The 23079-nt window shown below is 55.8% G+C and overlaps 3 protein-coding genes across 7 annotated transcripts; 1 reads left to right on the top strand and 2 right to left on the bottom strand.

Annotated features, from left to right (window-relative positions):
- Positions 1–1451: 1451 nt before the first annotated feature.
- MTA2 (metastasis associated 1 family member 2) lies at positions 1452–10386 on the bottom strand. Its single transcript, XM_045555873.1, has 18 exons — positions 10015–10386; positions 9203–9270; positions 8786–8879; positions 7139–7256; positions 6942–7005; positions 6317–6434; positions 5899–6001; positions 5611–5710; positions 5258–5446; positions 5079–5153; positions 4896–4954; positions 4625–4722; positions 4357–4496; positions 3861–4089; positions 3580–3669; positions 2722–2840; positions 2466–2614; positions 1452–2222 (listed from the first exon to the last, which is right to left on the bottom strand). The coding sequence occupies exons 1-18, from the start codon at positions 10040–10042 to the stop codon at positions 2057–2059; spliced, it is 2007 nt and encodes a 668-aa protein (XP_045411829.1). The 5' UTR covers positions 10043–10386; the 3' UTR covers positions 1452–2056.
- A 429-nt stretch (positions 10387–10815) lies between these two features.
- EML3 (EMAP like 3) lies at positions 10816–20802 on the bottom strand. 5 transcript variants are annotated; one of them, XM_045555864.1, is made up of 22 exons: positions 20223–20802; positions 19232–19403; positions 18903–19154; positions 18706–18813; positions 17586–17653; positions 17291–17414; positions 16903–17073; positions 16669–16738; positions 16472–16582; positions 16122–16217; positions 15597–15752; positions 15295–15436; positions 14718–14869; positions 14511–14636; positions 14303–14434; positions 13770–13837; positions 13109–13197; positions 12940–13037; positions 12726–12813; positions 11738–11836; positions 11330–11460; positions 10816–11244 (listed from the first exon to the last, which is right to left on the bottom strand). In XM_045555864.1, the coding sequence occupies exons 1-22, from the start codon at positions 20242–20244 to the stop codon at positions 11041–11043; spliced, it is 2679 nt and encodes an 892-aa protein (XP_045411820.1). In that variant the 5' UTR covers positions 20245–20802; the 3' UTR covers positions 10816–11040. The 5 variants fall into 5 exon arrangements, 4 of the variants coding, with proteins under 4 accessions (XP_045411820.1, XP_045411821.1, XP_045411819.1 ...); XM_045555865.1 differs by having other exon boundaries at positions 17291–17411; positions 18903–19157; XM_045555863.1 differs by having other exon boundaries at positions 18903–19157.
- On the top strand, positions 20526–22946 carry ROM1 (retinal outer segment membrane protein 1). Its single transcript, XM_045555941.1, has 3 exons — positions 20526–21655; positions 22072–22318; positions 22409–22946. The coding sequence occupies exons 1-3, from the start codon at positions 21066–21068 to the stop codon at positions 22625–22627; spliced, it is 1056 nt and encodes a 351-aa protein (XP_045411897.1). The 5' UTR covers positions 20526–21065; the 3' UTR covers positions 22628–22946.
- Positions 22947–23079: the final 133 nt, after the last annotated feature.

Genomic DNA, 23079 nt, shown 5'->3' on the forward strand with positions numbered 1-23079 from the left:
TAGGACAGGGAGGGGGTACAGGAGCTAGAGAGTCCCTAGGGACAGGGACTATCAGATGGGGCTAAGCAGCTCATACTGTTACGAACCCACAGCTTCTAGTCATGCAAAGAGCAGTGGACCTGAGTCAGACATACCAAGGTCTGTGACCTTGATCAAGTCACAACTGCTGAGACCGTTTCCCCGTGTGTAAAGGAAGTGCTCAAAGGGCTGGGCGCAATGGCTCACGCCTGTAATCCTAAGATTCTGGGAGGCCAAGGCAGGAGGATCGCTTGAGGTCAGGAGTTCGAGACCAGCCTGAGCAAGAGCGAGACCCCCGTCTCTATTAAAATTAGAAAAATTAGCCAGGTGTCATGGCATGCGCCTATAGTCCCAGCTACCCGGGAGGCTGAGGCAGGAGGATCGCTTGAGCCCAGGGGTTTGAGGTTGCTGTGAGCTAGGCTGAGGCCAGGGCATTATACTCAGGACAACTGAGTACGACTCCTGTCTCCCAAACTTTTTTTTTTTTTTTTTTTTTTGAGACAGAGTCTCGCTTGTTGCCCAGGCTAAAGTGCCCTGGCGTCAGCCTAACTCAGCAACCTCAAACTCCTGGGCTCAAGCGATCCTTCTGCCTCAGCCTCCTGGGTAGCTGGGACTACAGGCATGTGCCACCATGACCGGCCAATTTTTTTCTATATGTATTTTTAGCTGTCCAGATCATTTCTTTCTATTTTTAGTAGAGATGGGGTCTCGCTCTTGCTCAGGCTGGTCTTGAACTCCTGACCTCGAGCGATCCACCCGCCTCGGCCTCCCAGAGTGCTAGGATTGCAGGCGTGAGCTACCGCGCCCGGCCCTGTCTCCCAAACTTAAAAAAGGCAGAAAGGAAACAGCACTACACTGGACCCAGATATCCAGGCAGTTGCTGAGGCTGGCTGGCCTTGAGGAGCCTGAAGCAGCAGTCTGTATAAATACATTACAGAGCTACATGGTAAGATCTTCCTGTGATCCCACACACAGGCACACCAGATGGGCTACATCTTACCCTGGCTGCCAGCAACTTCCAGAATCCCCTAAGGAAAAGGGAGAGGGGAGTAAGAGTTGGGAAATAGAGGAAAAAACAGCTTCATGCCCCCCTTCTTATAGAAGCCACTAGCCATCCAGAGAGCCAGCTCATCCTAACTTCTTTGAATGAATCTGGGCTAAGATGGTGCTTGGGTTCCAGCACCACTGGAAGATAAGGGGCAGTTTGGGTCCCACAAGGCAGCTGCCTCAGTCCAGGCTGCTTATCATAAAGCTGTTCACAGGGCAAGCACCATCTGTACCTCCTTTATTGTCCTTTGTCCTTTATTTTCCTTCTCAAAGATACCCCCAACACACACCCCCATACATCCATAGCAGAGAACAGCTGAGCCAGGAGGAGCTGAAGAAAACAGCTTTTTATTTGTTACTATAAGAACCAATTACAGAATCCGAGGTTAAAAAAACGGACAAAAGATCTTTATTTCTGAGAACCAGCATACAAAAGGCGGAGGGGGAAGGGGAGGGAAGGAAAGAGTGAGCATGGCCTGGGGCTGATGCCAGCTTAGGGGCCTCAAACTCCAATTAGGAAAGTCCGGACACCGGACAGAAAGAGATACCCCCAATAAGAAAAAAAAAAAAAAAAGATAGACATGGCAGTGCACGCCCCCCTCCCCCAACCAGGTACCACGACCTGATTATCTGTTTACTCTTCCCCTCCCCCATCCCCTTTCACAAAGGGAGGCAATATTTTTAAAAAATTAAAAAACCCTCCCCCCAAAACTGTCCAAGACAACTGTGGGTCCTACCCACCAAAACAGGCTAGGTTCCCACATGGGCCAAGTTCCTGCAGTTTGCCCTCCATCACCAAGCATGGAGAGGCATGGGAAGGGGACAAGTCTTGAGGTGATAACACCAGAGGGTGCCCAACCCCTCCAGGAACACACATTCACTTGCTCCCTTCCTCACTCCTCACTCCCTTTGATACTAAAGGGAAGGAAAGTTTGGGTGCCCTGGGCACCCATCCTCTACCTCTCAGCCTGCCTCCCTTCCCCACAGACGCTCAATCCTCCAGGACAATGGGCTCATTGGTGCTGGCAGGATGTGAGGGTGCAGGTAAAGGGACCGGGGGCCGCACTGCTATCAGCGTTGGCTTCACCTTCAGGGGCAAGTTGGGCCGGCGGGCAGCTCGCCGCATTTCCAGGTGGGTCAGAGCCTTCCGTAGGGCCCTGGCCAGAAAGAGCAAGAGGTTAGTAGAAAACGCTTAGAGAATGCTAAGACCCCCAGGTGAAACCCCACATGCCCCACTGCAGTTCTGCCTTCCAGCCCATTCCTTTCCAGCATCCCCAGTCTGCGCCCACAGCCTTCCTGGAGCTGGTCTTGCTCAGATACTCCTATTTCCCATACCCAGCAACCTGGACCCAAAAACCTGGATTGGCAACCTCTCAGCCCCCCAGTGGTGGACTCCCTACCTGGTATCTTTTGTGGCCACAAACACCACAGGATTGGGGGCATCAGCTGGGTTTAGTTTCTGACGCTTGGCTGCTGGCTGTGAGCTTGAGCGAATCCCTGAAGCCAGAGGCCTTCCATTGGCAGAGAAGGGGACCCCTGCCCCTGCCATCTAGAAAAGGGTAGGGCAGCACAATGAGGTAAGGGACCCTCTCAGACTCCTTCCAGAAACAAAAGCCCACTCAAGTCAGCTTGGCTCACCCCAATCTGTCAACTCACAGTCTCATAGGCCCGTTTCACCATAATGCCCCCCAGTGCCCGGTTCTGGGTCAGCTGGTTTCTGTTGATCGGTGTCTTGGTACCCCGAGGTGTTTTTGGTTTCAGAGGTGCCTGGGCCACTGCCGGGAGGGTGGGGGGGAGGAAAGTAGGGAACTTTGTAACTTTTCTTCCCTATGCAGTCCCCCCCCCTTTTTTTTGAGACAGAGTCTCGCTGTGTTGCCTGGGCTAGAGTGAGTGCTGTGGCGTCAGCCTAGCTCACAGCAACCTCAAACTCCTGAGCTTAAGCGATCCTACTGCCTCAGCCTCCCGAGTAGGTGGGACTACAGGCATGTGCCACCAGGCCCGGCTAATTTTTTCTATATATATTTTTAGTTGGCCAGATAACTTTTATTTCTATTTTTAGTAGAGTCGGGGTCTCGCTCAGGCTGGTCTCGAACTCCTGACCTCGAGCGATCCACCCGCCTCGGCCTCCCAGAGGGCTAGGATTACAGGTGTGAGCCACCACGCCCGGCCAAGTTTCCCCTTTTCACTTCCATCTCTTTTCTCTGGGCCAGCAGTTTACCTGGGCATTCCCAAAAGTAGTGATGGGGGAAAAGATCTGGCCAGTAATCACCAGTATTTAAAAAAATCACATGACTGTGATCTTATCAAATCAGTATGGTAATGCTGGATAGCTAATAAAAAACATTAACCCCACAAAAGTACAGTTTATTAGACTGCATCCCTGAGAACTCGAAGGCAAAGAAAAAAACGGAGAGAAGGTGTTGCTAGGAGAAGAACTGGGAGCCTGACACCACCCTAGCTGGTTCCCCATCCTATCCCCAGCCTGGGTCCATAGTCCGATTCCCCATGCCATACCCAGATCTTTCACGATAGTTGCCAGGGGCAGCCTCACGAGAGGGTGAATCTTCAGTGGAGTCTTAGCGGCCTTAGGAAGTCGAATGGAGCCTGGAGAACAAAGATGAAAGCCTCTGAAGGGGCTTCACTACTCAGGCCTCTTCTGGGGCTGTGAGTCATGTCTAATCTCTTTAAAGAACCCCTATAGCCTACTGTCCCCACCGTCATTAAACACCCAGAAAATCACTGGTCTCTGGCCAGAGTAACCTTGAACCCACCACCAGCCCCACTCCTGCCCTTACACTCTGCCTTTATGGCATTAGCATTGATAGGGGCATAAGGTCGTCGGGCAGCCCTCCTTGGCTGTAACAGGTCCCTGCACATGCGTCTGGCAAGACGGGTCAGCTTCGTGGTCTGGAGCAGAAAAGTTTGCCTGTTCTTAGCCAGTAGCTTGGCCCGGTTGGCGCTGGTCGTGTAGGGGGAGAGACTTTGGGCTTCAGGTCTGGACAAATGACCTCTCGAGTGTGGCTCCTGGAGGAAGGGCATAGGAAAAAAGGAAGAATACGGATAGGCGCTGAGGCTCCCATCTTTCTTAGATTCCCTGTGGAGGGCATTTATTCCTGTCTGATCTCTCTACTGATGCCCCGACTTGCCTGGCTCCCCAACCAGTATCAAGCACCAGCCCCTGACCATCACACCATCACCATGAAAGGAGTTGGGTATTCTGACCTTTGCCTAAAGCTCACATCAGTATGCTTACTGCTTGCTCTCCCCTGTCTGTCCCCCATTGTTCCTTACTGTAGTGCCCCGAGCAGCCCCCTCAAGTTGGGTTGGGGTCTTCAGTCCCCCATACTTCTTCCAGTAGATCCAACAAGAAGCACAGAGGCGGCACTGCATGTTGGGTGGGCCCCAGGCGTACCACTGGGCAGACTGTGTGGCTGTAGAAGCATAGAAAGGAGGGGAGGCAGGGAGGAAACAGAAACATGCTACCTGAGCCCTTCAGGTTCTTGAGCCAGAGCAGACCTCCCACCCATCCTCAGCATCCCCGTCTCTTCCCGGAACTCACTGTGGCAGCTCTCGCAAGTCAAGCCCTTCTGGAATCCAGCCCCATTCATGCCAGGTTTTGAACCCACAGAAATTATCTGGTTAGGGTTTGGCTTAGTGCTAATGGAGGAAGTGAGGGGAAGAAACCAGAAAACTGGTCAAGGAAAAGAATCCATTTCCACCCTGTCTATATAATTTGACCCTGCCTCTTGCCAACCCCTAATCACTGAGGAAGGTACAGGTTGGGGGAAGAGAAGGAAAGCATGCCAGTCTCCCCAACCCACCACACTTACTAGGTGGGGATGTAGACCTGTTTCAGTTTGCTGTCTGCTTCAGCAGCTTTCAATCTTTTCTGCAAGAAGGAAAAAAGACAGAAAGGGAAGGATCAGAGCATCACAGCAGGGAGAAGGTCATCAATTCCAAACGCAGAGGTGAGTAGGTGGCCTCTGATCCAGCTTCCCCAGCCCAGATGATACCTGCTGGATATACCGGTCTGTGGTTTTCCACATGTAATAAAACTGGACTATACTGGCAAGTGACTTCCAGGGTAGCTAAGGAGAGCAGAAGGAAGAAGGATGAGCTGGCAACTGGCCCCAGGTCCTGGTTCCCTCATCAGTCATCTCTCCCACCTCTCCTCCTAGCCCGAGCCACTTACAAAATCCTGGCGAATATCATTGAAATCCTTCCCATACTTCTCTAGGGCCTCTTCAAATAGCATGGCTTCTGAGGCAGACCATTCCTCCATCTCATCCCGACATAGCACTGGGCCCCCCTGGGGCACCAGGGTCGACATAGCCTTAGCCAAGTCATAGCCATTCCTTTGCAAGGTATCCATTGCGTGAAACTACAGAAAGGTGAAGAACAATGTTGAGAACCTGAAACCCTCAGCACCCGCTACTGCTCTTTAAAGACACCCACTCCCACGGAGACACCCTCCTCTCCTGTGCCCAGGCTCTGCAGATCTCCACAAAGCCCAGTCTGCCCAACTACCCACCAACTTCTGCTCACCAGAGTGATGTCTCTGGAGGCAGCCGCAGCACTCATGTGCAGGCTTGGCTGCCGAATGGAACTGCTGCAATCTAGGGCTCTCGCAAAGGTCCCCACAGCTCTAAGAGAAAAAGTGAGAAGTCAAGAGGGAAAGAAGAAAGCCCAAGTGGGCTGAGGAACTAAGACAGAGGAGAAAGGAAAACACTCATGCTGGAAAAAAAAATTAAAGTCCACCTTTAAGAATGGGCGGGACTCAGAACTATATCCACACCTTCCCCAGCCCATCTTCCCCATCCACCCACCCCTCACCGGGCCACCACGAGAAACTGATCAATCTGCCGGTCTGTGAGAGGGTTGTCTGGGTCCCAGACCTTCATCTCCATCTTCTGTTGGTTCCGATTATCGGATTCCCCTGGGGAATGAAGCAATGGCATCAACAGGGAGAGGGCAGGAGAAAATAACTGGTGTCTTATCACTCACAATAGCATTTCCTTCTTCCTCTTCTGCTGGGATTCTGTCAGACACCTCAGCTCTCAGACTTCTCTTCCCAACTGAGCCCATTTGCCCCTTTCAGGTTCCTAAGGTCCCATTCTGTCAGGGTCACAGCAGAGAGCCTTGCAGAATGTGCACTGCACACCCAGGGCATGCCATTCAGAGAGACTATGATGTTAAAGTGCCCCTTGGAATTAGATAACCTGGTAGCCATATAGTCTGTCTTGTTGCTTACCCTCTGCCAGGCGATCTGGGATCTCAGCTTGGTATTTGCAACCAACTCTGATTTCTCCCTGATCAGCCAGAAGTGTCTTCTGTACAGGGTCAAACACCAGTGAGTAAAAAAAGCAGTCCTGGAGGTGGGGAGAGAGAAGGTAAGCAGGGCAGCAATCCACGGAGGCAGCAGGTAGCAGAGTATATCCAAGAATTCCCAAGACAGGCAGTCTGTCAGGCCAGGCATGGTGGCTCATGCCTGTAATCCTACCACTCTGGAAGACCCAGACAGAAGGATTGCTTGAGGTCTGGAGTTTGAGACCAGGCTGAGCAAGAGCAATACCCCATCTCTATTAAAAATAGAAAAAATTAGTTGGCTGTGGTGGTACACGCCTGTAGTCCCAGCTACTCAGGAGGCAGCTGAGGCAAGAGGATCGCTTGAGCCCAGGAGTTTGAGGTTGCTGTGAGCTAGGCTGACGCCACGGCACTCTGGCCCAGGCGACAGAGCGAGACTCTGTCTCACAAAAAAAAAAAAAAAAAAGACAGGCAGTCTGTCAACCCTGTACCTCATCACTGTCCTGCTTTCCTCTTGCCTTTTGGGGGCAATACCCACTCCCCTCCCTCTTCTCCCAACACCTCTTTCTCACCTCCTTTTCCAGGTACTGGCTCAAGATATCTGTCTCATTCAAGAGGGTCACACTGCATTTCCCCCTAGAAGGAGACAGGTCAGAAAACCCTGAGTGAGCCCCTCTTTTCCTCCCCAAAGCATCTCCAACACACCACCCCCTCCTCTCCATCTTCTACTTAAGTGCACACAGGCCAAGCTGGCCCCATTGTCCTGTACCGTATGTGGGTGGCTGGTAACGATTCAAATTGCCGAGAAAGAAAAAGCTCTCGGTGCTTCAGTTGATGTCGCTGCTGCTCCGACACCCCTGGCTGCTTTGATTCCTCCTCAAATTCCCCTGGGAGATTAGGGAGGAAGAAGCCAAGTCAGAAACTACTCCAAAAAGACACCACCTTGGAAACTCTAACAGAGGGAAGACATTTCCTATCTCAGCTGTTTTTCACATTTCCTAGGCATCTGGCTTCTACACTCTTACCCTACCAGCTTTCTCTCTTAGCCCAATGCCCCATTATAGATGTTCCCAACTCTCCATCATCAACGTTCTTAGGGAAGAATTGTCGGGAGTACAAAGCATGCGGTAGAAATACATCCCAAACCCAGCTGCCAATGCTCAGACACCACTCATAAAGCCCAAATAGTGCCCACACTAGGCTTAGCAAGACACACTTGTCTCTTTCTTGGTAAACCAGCCTGAAGTCCAGGAACCCAATAAAATGAAAAAATATCACACAAAGTTGTATCTACCAGCTCCTCTTTCCAGATTTCAGAAGACTCTTGCTCTGAAACATCACATGCAACCCTAACTATCCCTCATTTTCTACTTGGCTAATAATAGTTTGTGGGGCTTTCAAGGACAGCACCTCTCAAGCCAGTGCCAAAGCCTTTCTCCCCAAGGAGCTGCAATTTCTCTCAAAACCTTGGTGGAAGGGTTAACCTGGCTGGGAGCCAAACAAAGTGGGAGGGGGCAGAAAAGCCTCAGGCCCAGGCTCATTGGTGCATTGTTCCCAACCCCAAGGTGGGGGGTGCAATAGGCTCCACCCTCGCCTGTGTGCTCCGGAAACCCTGTACTAAGGCATGGGGGACCACACCCCCCACACCCCTTCTGATTGGACAAGGCCAAGGTCAGCCCCTGCCAGATGGGGCTGGAAACCCCAAAGGGCCAGGGAACTTGGTAAGCTCAGCTCCTTAACTCCTTCATGTCCAAAGCAGCCTGAAAAAAGGAAAATAATTTAGGAAGGAGGGAGGGAGGAAGGGAAAGAAAACCAAAGCAGGAAGGGAAAAATAAGCTAAAGAAACTGAAGGAAAAAACATTTTAAAGAAGATGAGAGCTTAAAGAGAAGGATGATAAGGCAAAAGGAAAAGATAAAGATATAAAATGGAGCAGAGGGGAAAATGGGAAAGGTGAGAAGGAAGAAAAGTACAAGAAAACTTTCCTACCATTTCCTAGCTTCCTATTCTTTTCCCGCAATGTATTCTCACCACGTGATTGATTACAAAAATCAGCCTGCTTCCTTGTTTTGCAGGCTCTTAGTACAATCTCTTCCTCTTCACCTTCAGTCACTACCCATTGTCCCAATGTACCCCAAACTGTCCCACTTTAGAGAAGCACCCATCCTCATCCCCTATATAAATGCTATCATCATCTCTCTCACACACACACAAACCATATTCTGGCTTTCCTTATCATGGTCTCCACCCTGCTTCCAACCCCAACGTGTAAAAACAGGCCTCCCTCCACAGACCAGGCATTTCCCACCCCCAAACTCACACCCCTGCCTTGGGCAAGCTACCAGGGGAAACACCTGCAGGGACATGCCCAGGCCTAAGATCATGAGTAGGGGGAGAAGGAAAGGTGAAGACACTCACTGGCGTTACTATCAGCCAGGTTGTTGAGGCTACTAGAAATGTCCCTTCGTCGGAAAAGACAGACAACCTTTGCCTCCACGTTTCCATTTGCAGTCTGAGGGGAGGAAAAATGTAGCAGTGAAAAGTGGTCATTTGAAAGTGGAAACGCACAAAGAGACTAACAACAATGAATAAGTTTCTAAAGAGATCTAAGTGGAAAAACCCAAGTCTTTACAAGTTAAAGACTTACAGACTTCTAAATCCCTTTCCTTTGCCCCCAAGGGACAGAATAATAAAGTTCCCAGCCGTTCCTAAATATATCCAATGAATGAATGAATATCAATGGGTACTTAGAATAGGGTCCTCTCCTCCCCCTGAAGTTAAAATCTCAGAAGACAGAGACCACTGGAGAGGGGGGAGGTATTCTGTTCCACTCACCTTGTTGAGCTCCTCAATCCGTCTAACCAGGTAAGGATTGCTGGAGGAGTTCTCAAAATAGACGTAATCTGTAGGAGGGGGTGAGGAAGAACCGGGAAGATCAGAGGAGATGAGAGAGCCAGAGCACCAGAGTAGGAGAGAAAGTCAGTCTGAGTGGACCAAAAGGAGATAAGGGTCCAGGCAGAGAGGACTCTGAAATGTCCAAGTGGAAAGACTAAGAGAAAATAAGGATGTGCCCCCTACCCCCAATGCACCTCGTTCTAAAATCAAATCGTTCACTCAAAAGTGAGCCTTAAAGAGACAAGACGGGGTTCCCCTGCAGTCCCCACAACTCAGCGATGAGTTGCACCCTAGTCTCAGCGAAGTGAGCAATTGTTCACTCTAGCGCAGGGCCCCCACCTTTGCGAACTGAGGCTCACAATAACGCCTGGGTAGAGGAAACCTCCGGGCGGCTCCCCCGAGAGTGGCAAAGCCGTCGCTCCGGCCCCACGCGCCCCCTCCCTACCCTGACAGCTCCTTCGGAACCAGTTTCCCAAGCCCACTCCCCAGCCCCGGGGGCCCGAGACACAGCCCTAAGAGTGTCGTCGGGGCTGCCCGCAGCCTTTCCGGGAATCTCAGCTCCCAGCCTCGTAGCCGTCCCCGCACCCTCGCTCCCCGTGTTCCCGGTTCCGGTTCCGGTCCGCGCTCCGGTCCACGCCGCCCCAGACACGACTCCCGGTGCCTCTGGGTGCCGAGCCTCTCTCCTCTCCGGTCCCAACCCCAACCCCAGCCTTTCCTGCCCTGGGCCCCGTACCCCTGCGCCCGGTACTCACCCCCAACCCGGTACATGTTGGCCGCCATGGCCGTTCCCGCCGCCGCCTCCGGCCGCACAAAGGGGTCCGGAAGGCTCGCGGGGGCAGGGCTCGGCTCGAAGCGAAGCCCCGAGTGCGGGGTTGGCGCTTTGCAAGAGTCTCGGTGGGACCCGCGCAGCCGGCACCTCTGCAGCCTCAGCCGTCGCGGTTCATCCCGGCCCGCGCTGTCTTCGCGGCCGCTACTGCCTCACCCCCCGGACGCCGAGGCCGGCGCCGGTCCACTCGGCTTCTTCCGGAACGAGCTCGGCTCCTACCGGACCGGACCCAGGCTCCGGGTCCTCTCGCCCTCGCGGAGTCTCACCAGACGTTAGGCTCTGCCGGCCGCTGGGAAGGCTTGCCGGGCCCGCCTCGGGGCTCGCCTCCTTCCGGAACACCTTCGGCCGATCCGGAGAACAAGGCCCGGTGCTCGGCTCAGGTCGGAGAGCGAGACCCCAGAGTTCGGCTACTTCCGGAAGGAGTTCGGCTTCTTTCGGCCAACCGCGGCCGGGCGCTCGCTTATTTCCGTTGAAGCTCGGCCCCTCCTCCGAGGGCGGGAGAGGAGATGGGCTTAACTCTGTGCTGGCTGGAGCCCTGCCGCTCCGCCCGCCGCCTCGAAACACTCGCGCGCTTTCGCGTCTCGCGGGTTTCTTTGCAAGCGGCTTTGCTTGTTATTTGAATGAATAGTCTACGCTCCCGTACCCTTTCCGCACTCCTCTTTTCCTTCATTCCCAACCCCACAGAGCCCCGGAGGCGCCCAGCCGCGCCCCACAAAAGCACCGGGAGGCGACTTTGGTTTTGGTTTATTGCCCCTCAGCAGGCAGCGGTAGCCAGGGCCTAGGCTGGGGCTGCCCGGCTCAGCCAGCGGGTCTATACAGTGTGTGCAGGGGTGCCGTTCGCCCCCTCCAGGGAAATGCGCGATCGGGAATGTCTCTAAGTCGAGGAAAGGGTCTGGGGGATTGGGGCGGGCGGGGCCGCGCCGCAGGGCCAGTCGGTCCAGTCCAGCAGCGATCAGACGTCGAGGGAGGAGGCGGGGGACAGGGAGGGGGTTCGGGAGGGCGTGGCAGGCGCCGGCCCGGCGCCCCCAGCGCCCAACACTCGCCACTGGAAGATGCTGGCGTCCTTGCCGCCCAGCGAGACGAGGTGTGAGTCGTCGTGCGTGAAGCGGACGCTGGTCACGTGGCTGCCGTGGCCCCCGTACATGCGGCTCGGCGCCTGTGCCGGAGATAAGATAGAGTTACGGCGGCCGCGCAGCCCCCGGACCCTCCCGTCCCGCCGTGGCGGCCGCTGCCGGTCTCACCTTGGCGCGAGCGCATGGGTACTGGAAGAGGTGCACTTTGCAGAAGTCGTCGGCCACGGCCACCACGCGCTCGTTGTGTGAGCGGCACAGGGAGTTGATGTCAGTCCCATCGGAACCGTCCGGCCACACGCCTAGCACAGTGGCGGGCCTCAGCCTGGCCTCCTCCCCACCGCCACCCACGGGCCAGAGCTGCACTGCTCCCGGCAGGCAGCCGCTGCCACCCACCGGCCACGTTCCAGGCAATCCTTCCCCAGTTCCGAGGGCCAGAGAGGCATCCTGGGCTGGATCTGCTGGTTTCTGGACACCCCCAGCCCATGACACACGCCCAGCGTTCCGAGCCCAGAACTGTCTCCACCTTGTTCCCCCCACCCCTCCTGCAGGGTCCTGTGTCCCTGAGCCCCTGCTCACCGTAGACGTGGAAGCCCAGCACACAGGTGTAGGTGGCCCATTCCCGATCTCGGCTCTCATAGCGATTCTTCAGCTGCTTGCAGCCTCCAGCCACGTCCCCTGGGGAGAGGGAGCCCACCCAGCTCAGCTCTCACCCTACCCTCAGTCGGGAAGATGGTGGAGAAGGCCAGGTTGGAAAGGCTGGCTTGCGGTAGCCAGTGATACCCACCTGCCTAACACCCCCTTGAAACCCACCCCTTGTGCTTCCAGAGTTCTGGATGAAGTTCTCCTAACGGCATCTCCTCAGTTCCTCCTGTCTAGATAAGTCAAGCTCTTCACACCTGCCCTGAGAAGCTTTTCTTTCTTTCTTTCTTTCTTTCTTTCTTTCTTTCTTTCTTTCTTTCTTTCTTTCTTTTTTTTTTTTTGAGACAGTCTCACTCTGGGCTAGAGTGAGTGCTGTGGCGTCAGCCTAGCTCACAGCAACCTCAAACTCCCAGACTCAAGCAATCCTTCTGCCTCAGCCTCCTGAGTAGCTAGGACTACAGGCATGCGCCACCATGCCCGGCTAATTTTTTCTCTATATATTTTTAGTTGTCCAGCTAATTTTTTTCTATTTTTAGTAGAGACGGGGTCTCGCTCTTGCTCAGGCTGGTCTCGAACTCCTGAGCTCAAACGATCCTCCCGCCTCGGCCTCCCAGAGTGCTATGATTACAGGCGTGAGCCAACGCGCCCAGCCCCTGAGAAGCTTTTCTAAAACAATCTTGCATTAGTGCATTTTTCAACTCCCTCAAGTTAACAAGACATGGTATGAAACTCTAGTTTTTTCCAAAATCACAAAGTTTTTCCTATGTATAATTCTGACTCCATTTTAACCCCATCTCCACCTCTATCTGACAGCCTTTCGCCTGGAGCTTCTCAGGTATTCTTCATCCCCTCCCAACCAGGAGCCCCCCACAAATAAAACCCATTCCAATAACCCTGTCCCTATGTCAACCCAGCTGCCACTCACAGTAAAGAATCTCATAGTCCCCAGAATTGGACATGATGAAGTTCCCATCCTTGGACCAGTCAAGGTGAGTGATGAAGCTGGAGTGACCCTGGGAACAAGGGCCAATAGTTTAAAAATGTAGCCACCATTTCCCATCCCCAGGGCCCCTAGCGTATCAGAACCCTGTGAGTATACCTGCTGTTACCATGCCACACCCTCCACCCTACTTCCTCACCACACAGCGGCCAAAGCGGCTAGACTTGGCACCATCACTGGAAACGCTATAGATGTAGATCATGTTGTCATGGGAACCAATGGCCAGGTACAACCCATCTGCAAATACAGTCACTCAGAGAGGGAAGGGCCAGGGACAGATATGAGTCCAGGGTGGGGGTGGCTCCCACCTGGGCTGTACCGGACCACTGAGAGCTGCTCATTGCCATCGGTGACATCAGACACGATCTCTCTGGTCTCTGTGTCTAAAACCAACCACCTGGAAGGGAGGCAGGCAGAGGCAGATAAGGAGGCAAAAAAGCAGGATGTGAGGAGACCCCCAGGGAAGCTGCCCAGGGTAGAGTGGGGGGAGGTCCAAATCAGAGAACCTCAGAGAGCCCCACAGAAAGGCTATGATGTAGAAGAGAGGTACCCACTGTTCTTATGCTGGGAAGTGGGAAGGGGCTAAGCGCAGATAAAAGCTGGGCAGCTTCTGATGCCAACTGAAAAGGGAGAAGGAAACAGACCAGGGGCAGACTACAAGGGCCTGTGGCTTCTGTAAGCCTGTCACTTCCCTGTTTGTCTCTCCTGTGCTCCTCCCATTCCCACTGCTTCTCTATCCTGGGCTACCACCTCCTCCACTCCCAGGCTATGAGGAGAGAGCAGTTGGAGGAGGGGTAAAGATGGTTACACAGGAGGGCAGGGGAGGCCTGGGCTGCAGGAGGAAGCACTGAGGAGTGGAAAGGTGCACTTGGCTCCTAAGTGATGGTCACTTTCATCCACTTCCCCATTACCAAGAACCCTTCCCCGATCTTCCTGTTTTCCCTCCCAGGAGTCCCTGCTCCCTCTCACCTCCCCGTGTTCAGTCCTACAGCCACAACCGCCCCACTCGGGTGGAAGTCAGCACAGAGGCCAGTCTCCTAGGAGGGGGGAGAAGGTACAATCAAGAAGATGCTTTTCCAGTGAGGGAACCAGGACAGACACCTTGTCCTCTTGATAACTCAAAGCCTCCTCCTCCCAAGGAAGAGATGGGCAGGAGAGGGACAGGAGACCTGGGATTCAGGCAGGGAGTCACTGGAGCCTTAGCAGGTGGTGATATTTAACAACAGAACTGAGGCCCTAGCTGTGCTAGAGATTAACCATTTAGTTGCTGGACCAAGAGGAGATCTAAGAGGTCCCGGGGGGACAGTGCCCAGGTAGCACTAGAGGCATCAGCCTTTACCAATCAGTATGGAAGAATTAATATTTGAGTACCCAGTACAGCTGTACCAGTACACACTGGCTACCCCTGGGAAGCAGAAAGAAAGGGGATGTTAAGGAAGGAGTGGTGGTCTCAGGAGTCGTGGTAGGTGTGGCAGGGGAGATCCAGGGACACAGGCCTCTACCTTGAGGTCGATGCTCCAGGCCAGTGCGTGGCCTTCCCCATCCCATAGGCAGAGCTGCCGGTCATGGCCACAGGTGAGGAAGCGGTTCTGGGAGGGATGTGTGCAGAGCCCCCAGAGCTCATCGGTGTGGCCCTGCAGTAGAGCATGGCTGTCACCCCTGTCCCTCCCCAACACCTCTTCCCTCCCTTCTGCCCAGAGGCTTGCCAACCTGGATTACAGGGGAGAAACCCTGGGCCAGATCTCCCCTCAGCAATGCATTCTTCGTGGTTCCCACCAGCAGCTCAGAGCCAAGCCCTTCAGCAATGGCCCGAACGGCCCCAAAATGTTCAGGGATCTGCAGGGTGGTGGCAGAGTGTCAAGAGCGACTGACCATTCCTCTTCCCCCTCTTTTCCTTGACCCCAGCCCAGCCCTCACCTCTGCCTCCTGGAGGGCCACCAACCCAGGCCCCCACTGTACCAGCCGGCGGTCCCGCCCGCCACCACTCAGCACTGTCCCGTCCCGCCGCAGACACAGGGCGAAGATGGAACCTTCGTGAGCGTGGGCCTGGGCCACGATCCCGTAGGTCTCTGTTGGCAAAACCCCAGGTGGGTCATGCTCTTGGGGTACAGGGGAGTGGAGAACAAGGGCAGCCTTGGCTGTTACAATAGAGTAATAACTCTAGCCATTGAGTACCACTGAATACTATCTCTAGTCCTCATACTGCCAACACAGCTGTTATTCTCTGCATTTTATAGACAGGACAACCAAGGCTCAGAGAAGTGAGGTAACTTCCTAGAAAGCCAGACAACTAGTGGCAAAACTGGGATTTAAACCCGAGATCTGGCAGACTCAAAGTCCCAGCCCTTCCTCCTTTGCCATGCTTCCTCCACCCCTCTAGACACCCCCTCGGAGAACTATCCACTCTGAAGGTAAAAGGATGGGACACCTCTCCTCTGTTCCCACAGATCCTTTTGAGTACTACACTTCCCAGATGCCACCCCCAGCCACATACCTTTGGCCCCACCCCTGCCTGGGGTCCTGGAATCTGAGGGGCTCCGGCCCCAGGTGAGAATATTCCCCTCTGAGTCCCCAGTGAGAATGTCTCCATCAGGGAGGAACACAAAGCAAGGGATAAACTTGGGTTTCTTGTATTTCTAGGGGGGAGGGGAGCAGAGAGCAGAGGTCAAAGGGAAGGGCAAAGACTAAAGGTCACAGGCCGGGTAGGGGCTGGGGGCATCAGGGTCTACAGTACTCAGCCCAGTACCTCCTCCTCCACTCTGCCCTCCCATCAGCTCCCACTCATCCACGCCTCACCCCAAAGACACCCTGTTTCCGGGTGAGGGTCCCGTTCCCAGGAACCCCTGCTCCACCACTCCAGTTCCAGAAGTGGACGTGAGATTTCCCGCTGGTGACAATGCAACTGCTGTCACGAGGGCTGAAGCCAACAGCTAGGACTGAGTCATTTGTACTCTGAAGGGAAGACACTAGATTCAGCCACCCCAAGCCCTAAGCACCCTCATCCTACTTTACTCTCCTCAATTTGCACCCTGACAGCAGGCCTGCAGAAGTCCAGAAACGCCAGCACAACCTTCCTTCAAGACCCTGGTCCCCTAGGAGCGCTATTCTCTGTCACTCATGATTAATCACCCCAATACCTAACACTCATGAAATCAGAACTTCTGCAATCCCCATGTCATAGATGAAGAAACCGAGGCTCAGAAATACTAGGTTTGCCCCAGGTGACCAAGCCAGAAAGGAAGTAAATATATGCATAAGTCTGGAGCTTTCCACTCTCCACCCCCAACCTCAGAGCCCCTGCAGGCCACCTGGACCCCTCACCTTGATCTCAGCCAGCTTCACTCCCCGGCTGCAGTCCCACACTGACAGCATGTGCTCATTGGAATCATCCACCACACAAAGAAAAGCACCCTGATCCTGTGGATTCGGGGGTGGGGGGGGGGTCATATGGGAGGGGCTGGGTGAACCCTGGAGGTCCGGGGGTTCATGGTCTTTAGGCACGGGGTGCCATCACAGGTGGAGAGGGCAGGACAAGTTGATACATGTCCCTTTCTCAAGAGAACCAGCTGGGCAGGGTTCAGGAAGGCCAGAATTTTCCAGGCCTCTTGGTGACATGCAAGAGTGGGGTTCCAGGGCAAGAATGGGGGTTAGAAGCTTTGAGGCCAGCTCACCACAGCTGAAAAGGCCAGGGCCCCCACACCCCGCTCAAAGGCCCCCAGTCCAATCTCCTGCAGCTTCAGCAACGTCTCTGAGTCCCAGATGTGAACCACAGGCTGCAGGGGCTGGTGGAGGACAAGGCGTGAGGGGTGTGAAGGAACACTGGGCTGCAGGTTCACCATGCCTGCATAGTGTTTGACTTTGGCCTTACCTTTCCATCCTTATCCACTCCAGCTGTCTGTCCTGAGGCTACCCGAACACCATCAGGGTGAACAGCAAGGCTGAGGGGGGAGGAGACACTCCAGAGAAGGGGTCTCTCAAGACTACCCAAGATACCTTCTCCATGCTTGCAAAGCAGCAAGGCAACTCTCCTCTCCTGCTCCTCCACACCCACCCAGACCCTCTTCCTGCCAAGCCCCCCATCCCCAGGCCCCAGGCCCCTCACCATCGAACGCAGTCCGTGTGCCCTCGGTAATGTCTCTGGCCGCCACCTCCAGGACCCCCTGGGCCTCCCCCGGGCCGGTACAGCACCACCACACAGGCGATAAAGTAGACCACCTCCCCAGAGCGCAGCACAAACAGATTAGAGCGGGAGTCACGACCCCTGTACCCATAGCTGGGGTAGGGGTCACAGTTAAGGAAAGGGTCAGATCATGGGCAGGAGGAGGAAGAGAGAAGGAGCTTCTGGCTGGCAGCACCATTGGCAAAAGGATGATAGAGGAGGATTCAGAAGGCTCCCTGTGCCCACAGCCCCAGGAGAAAACTGTAAAGAAGGGGAAGGGGGTCCTAAGGAGGGAAAGCTGATTCCTATGGGACTGGAGGGGGCAGGATACACCCAGTCAAGGCTGAGGGTCTCCGGGGGTGGGCCGCTGGGCAGCTCCTCAAGGCTGCGGATGCCAGATGGGATGTACATGGTAATGGGGCGGCCACGAAGGAACATTTTCACTGAGATGCCTTCTACAGAGAAAAGGGGGGTGTCAACCACCACCCTGCAGCCCCCCCTTCCAGGAAAGCCAGAGCAGAACTCCACCCACCATACCTCACAGGTCCCCCAAAACAGCTCCTGGTGCTACAGCCCAAACCCTAACTCTGTCATCCAAGTGCTTCCCTCTGTCCCTTAGTACATACCCAAATTGTAATTGCTCCTCCGAGATCCCGGGCCCCCAGGGCTGGAGAGGGGCTCTTTCCCCCCCCGGCTGTTGGGAAGAGAGAAAAACACAGGGATTGGGGTCAGGTCCCAGACCTGACGGGGGAGAGGGAGGGCACAAGTAAGGAGGTTATGCCAGAGACCACAGTCACCTCTGCAGGCTTGTGGTTTGCCTAGTGAGTGTCAGGGCCCTAGAGTAGATGGGGACTTTTAGTTCCATTTAAGAGATGAGAAGATTGAGGCTGAAGAGGCTGAGTATACAGCATAAGGCCACAAAGCTTGGAAGAGGCAATGCAGGGTGCCTGAGTCCTTTCTCCCCTCCAGACCACCAGGCCTCTGGCTATCAACCTTTCCATTTCCCCATCTGTAAAATGGGACCAAAGTGAATCCAGAATGTACACCAGCCCTGCCTTTCTGGGAGGTAAAGCAAGAAAATCTTTTTCTCTCAAGAGGAAAGTGACTAGTGGATTCCAGAGATCACTGTCATTAGATGATGATAAGGTGATAAAATTTCTTCAGAGAATAATGCAAAGGCCAAGGACAGAGGTAGAATGAACACTCAGGTGTCCTGGGGCCTGTACACACTCTCAGATAACTATGCTCACCCACTAGGATGTCCCCTTGCCCTCTAGAAATAAGTAGATTGGTACTTGGTAGATCTGGGGGCCAGGGAGGGCTGAAGCTCCAAGGGCAGCCATCCATGACAATCAGAGGAACAGCCTCTTGGAATCTTGGAAGGTGCTTTGTGATATGGTAGAAAGGGCAGGAAAACTAGAGTCAGGAAGAGAGGGATTTGAATCCTGACTCTAGCTGGGTGATCCCAGGCAAATGACTTACCCTCTCTGAACCTGCTTCCTCACCTGTGCAACGGACAGCATGAGACCACCTACCCCCCAAGGATGTTGTGGGGACTGAATGAGATGGAGGAGGTCGAGGGTTTAGCACAATGCCCGGTACACAGCAGGCGCCCGCCCCAGGAGTGCTTGTTCCCTTCTTCCTGTTGGGCAATGAGGTCCCCCCACCCCACCCAGGGAAGTTAGGTGAAGGATGTGGAAAGTCAAGAGCCTGAGCCTGGGGTGGGGTGGGGGGAGGCTCACCCACCTCTCTGTGCTCCCTGACCGCAATAACAGATTGGCAGAGGAAGCTGCCTTCCTGGAGAGTTTCTGCCGAGGCCGAGGGGATGAGGAGGAGGAAGAATTTCTTCGTGGCCTGGGCATAGTGAGTAGGTGAAGGTCATTCCCTCCAATCGTGCTCCCCATTCCTCCCACCCCTCCCAGCCCCTGCCACAGGACACCTACGTGTCAGTGCGCTGTGGGGGCTGCACAGGCCGGAGGATCCCCGGGGGGCCAGGGGAGCCAGTGCCACTGCTGCTGCTGCCCCCTCCTTCAGACTGGGTCCCACTAGGCTCTTCAGTGCCCCCCTGAGGGGCTGGAGGACCATTGCTCAGGCCAGGGGTTCCAGGGGATGGCTCGATCTCCACCTCTGTCTGGGTGCCTCGGCTCACCAAGGAGGGGCTGCACGTGTGTGGCAGTCCTGGGGGAACTGCAGAGCTGCTGAAGAGACAGTGGATTAACCTGATGCCCAGGGGCCTCAAGAAGGAGGAAAAGCGGGTATGAGGAAGGCATACCTGTCCCTTATAGGAGCTGGTGTGCCAGAGTCCTGCAGAGAGGTGGAGGATGCCTGCAGCCGCAGCAGGCGAAGGGCTTCCGCCAGGGCTGCCTTTACTAGCTCCATCTCCTGCTCCTGCACCCGAAGCCGCTGGCTCAAGGACTGCAAGGCCTCCTGAGCAGGGCCCTCACCTGAGAAAGGGGCAAGAAGCACTCAGAATGTACCCACCGCCTGGAGAAAGGGTTGAGGGGATTCTGTCACCGCACGACTTTACATTCGTCCAACAGGACTGCCCCTTTCAAGCAGCCCCAGGCTTGGAGGCTCCTCCAGTGGGGAGGAGATGGTGGTAGAGGATCAAGGGCCTCCTCCTGGCAGGGCAGGCGAGCAACCTGGCAAAGCTCCCTTCCTGCTGCCGTCTCAGCCTCCGCAAAGACTGGGAGTACCATGTAGTACCAAGGAGAAAATATGGAGTTCTGCCGAGGAACGTGGGAGCCACAGAGAGGCGCGGTACTGGTGAGGGACTGCAGCCCTCCCCCGCCCCCAGTGCGCTCAGGTCTCCATCAACAGTAGAGCAACTGAGCGGGGACACTGGGAGAGAAGAGAGGGCAGGAGAGTAGAATCATACTGAGGACCCAGAAAAGAGATCCAGGATGACAGGCGAGGGATCAGAGGTGAGCAGAGTCACAGTGAAGGTCCCAGGCTAACAGCAGGGGTCAGAAGTAAAAGACCTGAAGGATCAGGAGAAGAGGCCCAGAGTAACGACGGGGCAGGGAAACCTTGAGGGGCCCAGAGTTACATGGGGGGCAGGATGACGTTAGGGAAGTCCGAAATGACAGTAGGAGGACCCAAATAACTAGCGAGGGCGACCTGAGGAACTGTGGAGGATGCTCAGAGCCCCCCGGGCGGAGGAGCACGCGAGGGTGCCTCCAGACAGCCTTCGGGCTTTGGCGGCGCCAAACGGGCCGGGCGCTCCAGGAAGGGGCACGCCGCCCGCCCCGCCCCGTACTCACCGGGCCCCGCGGCCCCGTCCATCCAGCCCCCGGGTTGCTCCGAGCGGCGGCGGCGGAGGAGGCGTCTAAGCCGCGGGGGCCATGGCCTGGGAGAGGGGAAGGGGAAGCACCCCGGGGCGCGCGCGGGCGAGCTGTGCCACCCCGCGGGGGCGCTGTCGGGCGCAGAGAAGGGCCCTGGAGGGGGCGCTGTGGGGCTGGGGCCGCAGTCTCCGGGGCCCGCGGGGGCCTCGGACGCTCCCGGGGCCACTCTCGGCTCCCGGGGGAGGGGTGGCGGGGCCGTCCCGGGCCCCAGCGCCGCAGCACAAACAGGCGCCGGACGCCGAGCCGCCAGGAAGCGCGGGAGGGGGGGCGGGACCCGGGGGGGGGGCCGGGCTGCCTGCTAACCCCTCCCTGTCCGGGCTTCACGGCTCAGTACGGGGGCGGGGCCCGAAGGCTGACCCCTCACCCCCTCCCGGCCTCGGGCCTTGAGGCCCTTCCGGGATCCGGGCCCGGGATTCCCAGGGGATTGGGGAGGGGGCGGGGGCCCTGAGGTCTCCGCCCCGCAGCCCGTAGCCCCTCGGGGCTGAGCCGACCAGCCCCCGACTTCCGCGAGGGGGCAGAGGCGGGGTCACGAAATGGGCCCTCTGCCCAGGGGCGGAGCCTCTCCTTAGGGGCAAGGCCAAGGCATCCCGAACTGGGGCTGATAGGGCGGCAGGTTATTAAGGCTGAGGGTGGGAGGATGCTCAGGGTATTGGGGTCAGGGTGGCATTAGCCCAGCTCAAGCTGGGCTGGGCTGAGTCAGCATCCTGCCCTGGCCACCCTCCATCCGCGACAGCTCTGTACTCCCTTGGGCAGAGATGGGAGATGGCGCCGGTGTTGCCGCTGGTGCTGCCCCTGCAGCCCCGCATCCGTCTGGCGCAGGGGCTCTGGCTCCTCTCCTGGCTACTGGCACTGGCCGGTGGCCTCACCCTCCTCTGTAGCGGGCACCTCCTGGTCCAGCTGTGGCACCTTGGCACCTTCCTGGCTCCCTCCTGCCGGTTCCCTGCCCTGCCCCAGGTTGCCCTGGCAGCAGGTGCAGTGGCTCTGGGCACAGGATTCGGGGGTGCAGGAGCCAGCCGGGCAAGTCTGGATGCAGCTCGATACCCTCCCTGGCAAGGAGTCCTGGGACCACTGCTGGTGGCTGGCACTGTTGGAGGAGGGGGGCTCCTGGTCTTCGCCCTGGGGCTAGCCCTGGGTTTGCCTGGGAGTCTGGACCAGGGGCTGGAGGAGGGCCTGGGAACTGCCTTGGGTCACTACAAGGACACAGAGGTACCTGGGCACTGTCATTCCAAACGGCTGATGGATGAGCTGCAGCTGAAGTACCACTGCTGCGGGCGCCATGGGTACAAGGATTGGTTTGGGGTCCAGTGGGTCAGCAGCCGTTACCTGGACCCCAGTGACCAGGATGTGGTTGAGTGAGTGACTTGCTTCTCTCCTCCTCCTCCTCCTCCTCCTCCTGCCGCTCCTCCTCACCGCCCCCAGACAGGCTCCCTCCTGCTACCCTGCAACCCCACCTCACCCAAATGGGCAGTAAGTAGAGCACAGTAGCTGAGAGAATGGGTTACAGATCGGCTGTTTATTAGCTGTGTAACCCAGGGCATGTTACCAAACCACTCTGGGCCCATTTCTTCATCTGTAAAATGGAGATAATAGAACCTATCATATAGCTAGGTACTGATGTTATAGAGTTGTAAAGATAAATGAATTATGTTTGGCTAGCGCATAAGTAAAGCAGTCAGTAAATGTTTTACTATCATTATCCTCTGCTCCAACACCTGTGCCCCTCAGATGTCTGTCTCCAGACATCCTAAACCCCACCTTCCCTTTGCAGTCGGATCCAAAGCAATGTGGAAGGCCTGTACCTGACTGATGGAGTCCCTTTCTCTTGCTGCAACCCCCACTCACCTCGGCCTTGCCTGCAAAGTCAACTTTCAGACCCCTATGCCCACCCCCTCTTTGATCCGCGACAGCCCAACCTAAACCTCTGGGCCCAAGGATGCCACGAGGTGCTGTTGGGGCACCTACAGGAACTGGCCAGCACACTGGGCAGCATGCTGGCTGTCACCTTTCTGCTGCAGGTGAGTCAGCATCTGAGGCCTCCTTCTACCTGGGACTCCTTGTACCACCAACCCTCCTTGATTGACTCTTTTCCCTTGCTTCCCCCACAGGCTCTGGTGCTCGTTGGCCTGCGGTACCTGCAAACAGCATTGGAGGGGCTTGGAGGGGTCATCGATGGGGAAGGAGAGACCCAGGGCTATCTCTTTCCTGGTGGGCTGAAAGATATGCTGAAAACAGCATGGCTACAGGGAGGGGTTGCCCACAGGCCAGCACCTGAGGAGGCCCCACCAGAAGAGGCACCTCCCAAGGAGGATCTACCTGAGGCCTAGTGGCCTAGAGCTTAGGGTGGGGGTGGGGGTGGGGGTGGGGAGGAGAAGAGGGAGGGCTGGACAAGGCTGAGAACCTCACAACTCCTTACCAAGGCTCCAGGTTGAGGGGGAGGGTCCCTGGGATTAGAGAGGTTAAGGACAGTTGGGGAGCTGCAGCTGGAGCTGGACAGGGGTGAGAGAGAAAAGCAGGTGTCCTAGGGCCTCCCTTGTGGCCAGAACCAGCAGGTATAACAGCAAAGAACAGAGTGATGGGAAAGTGACATGGGAAGGCCTGGAGACTGCTTCTGGTGCACGGACTCAATAAAGCTTTTGGATGGAAGCCACTGTTCTTTCTTGTCTAGGGGATGGGGCCCCTGGGAGAACTGATTTCTGTCTGATGGAGAAGCCAGGACTCCAAAGTTTTGACCCTGGCTCAGCCTGTGCAGGAACAGGAGCCCACATCTGTAAGGATT

The sequence above is a fragment of the Lemur catta genome, chromosome 7 (assembly GCF_020740605.2).
Source record: "Lemur catta isolate mLemCat1 chromosome 7, mLemCat1.pri, whole genome shotgun sequence".
Lineage (NCBI taxonomy): Eukaryota > Metazoa > Chordata > Mammalia > Primates > Lemuridae > Lemur > Lemur catta.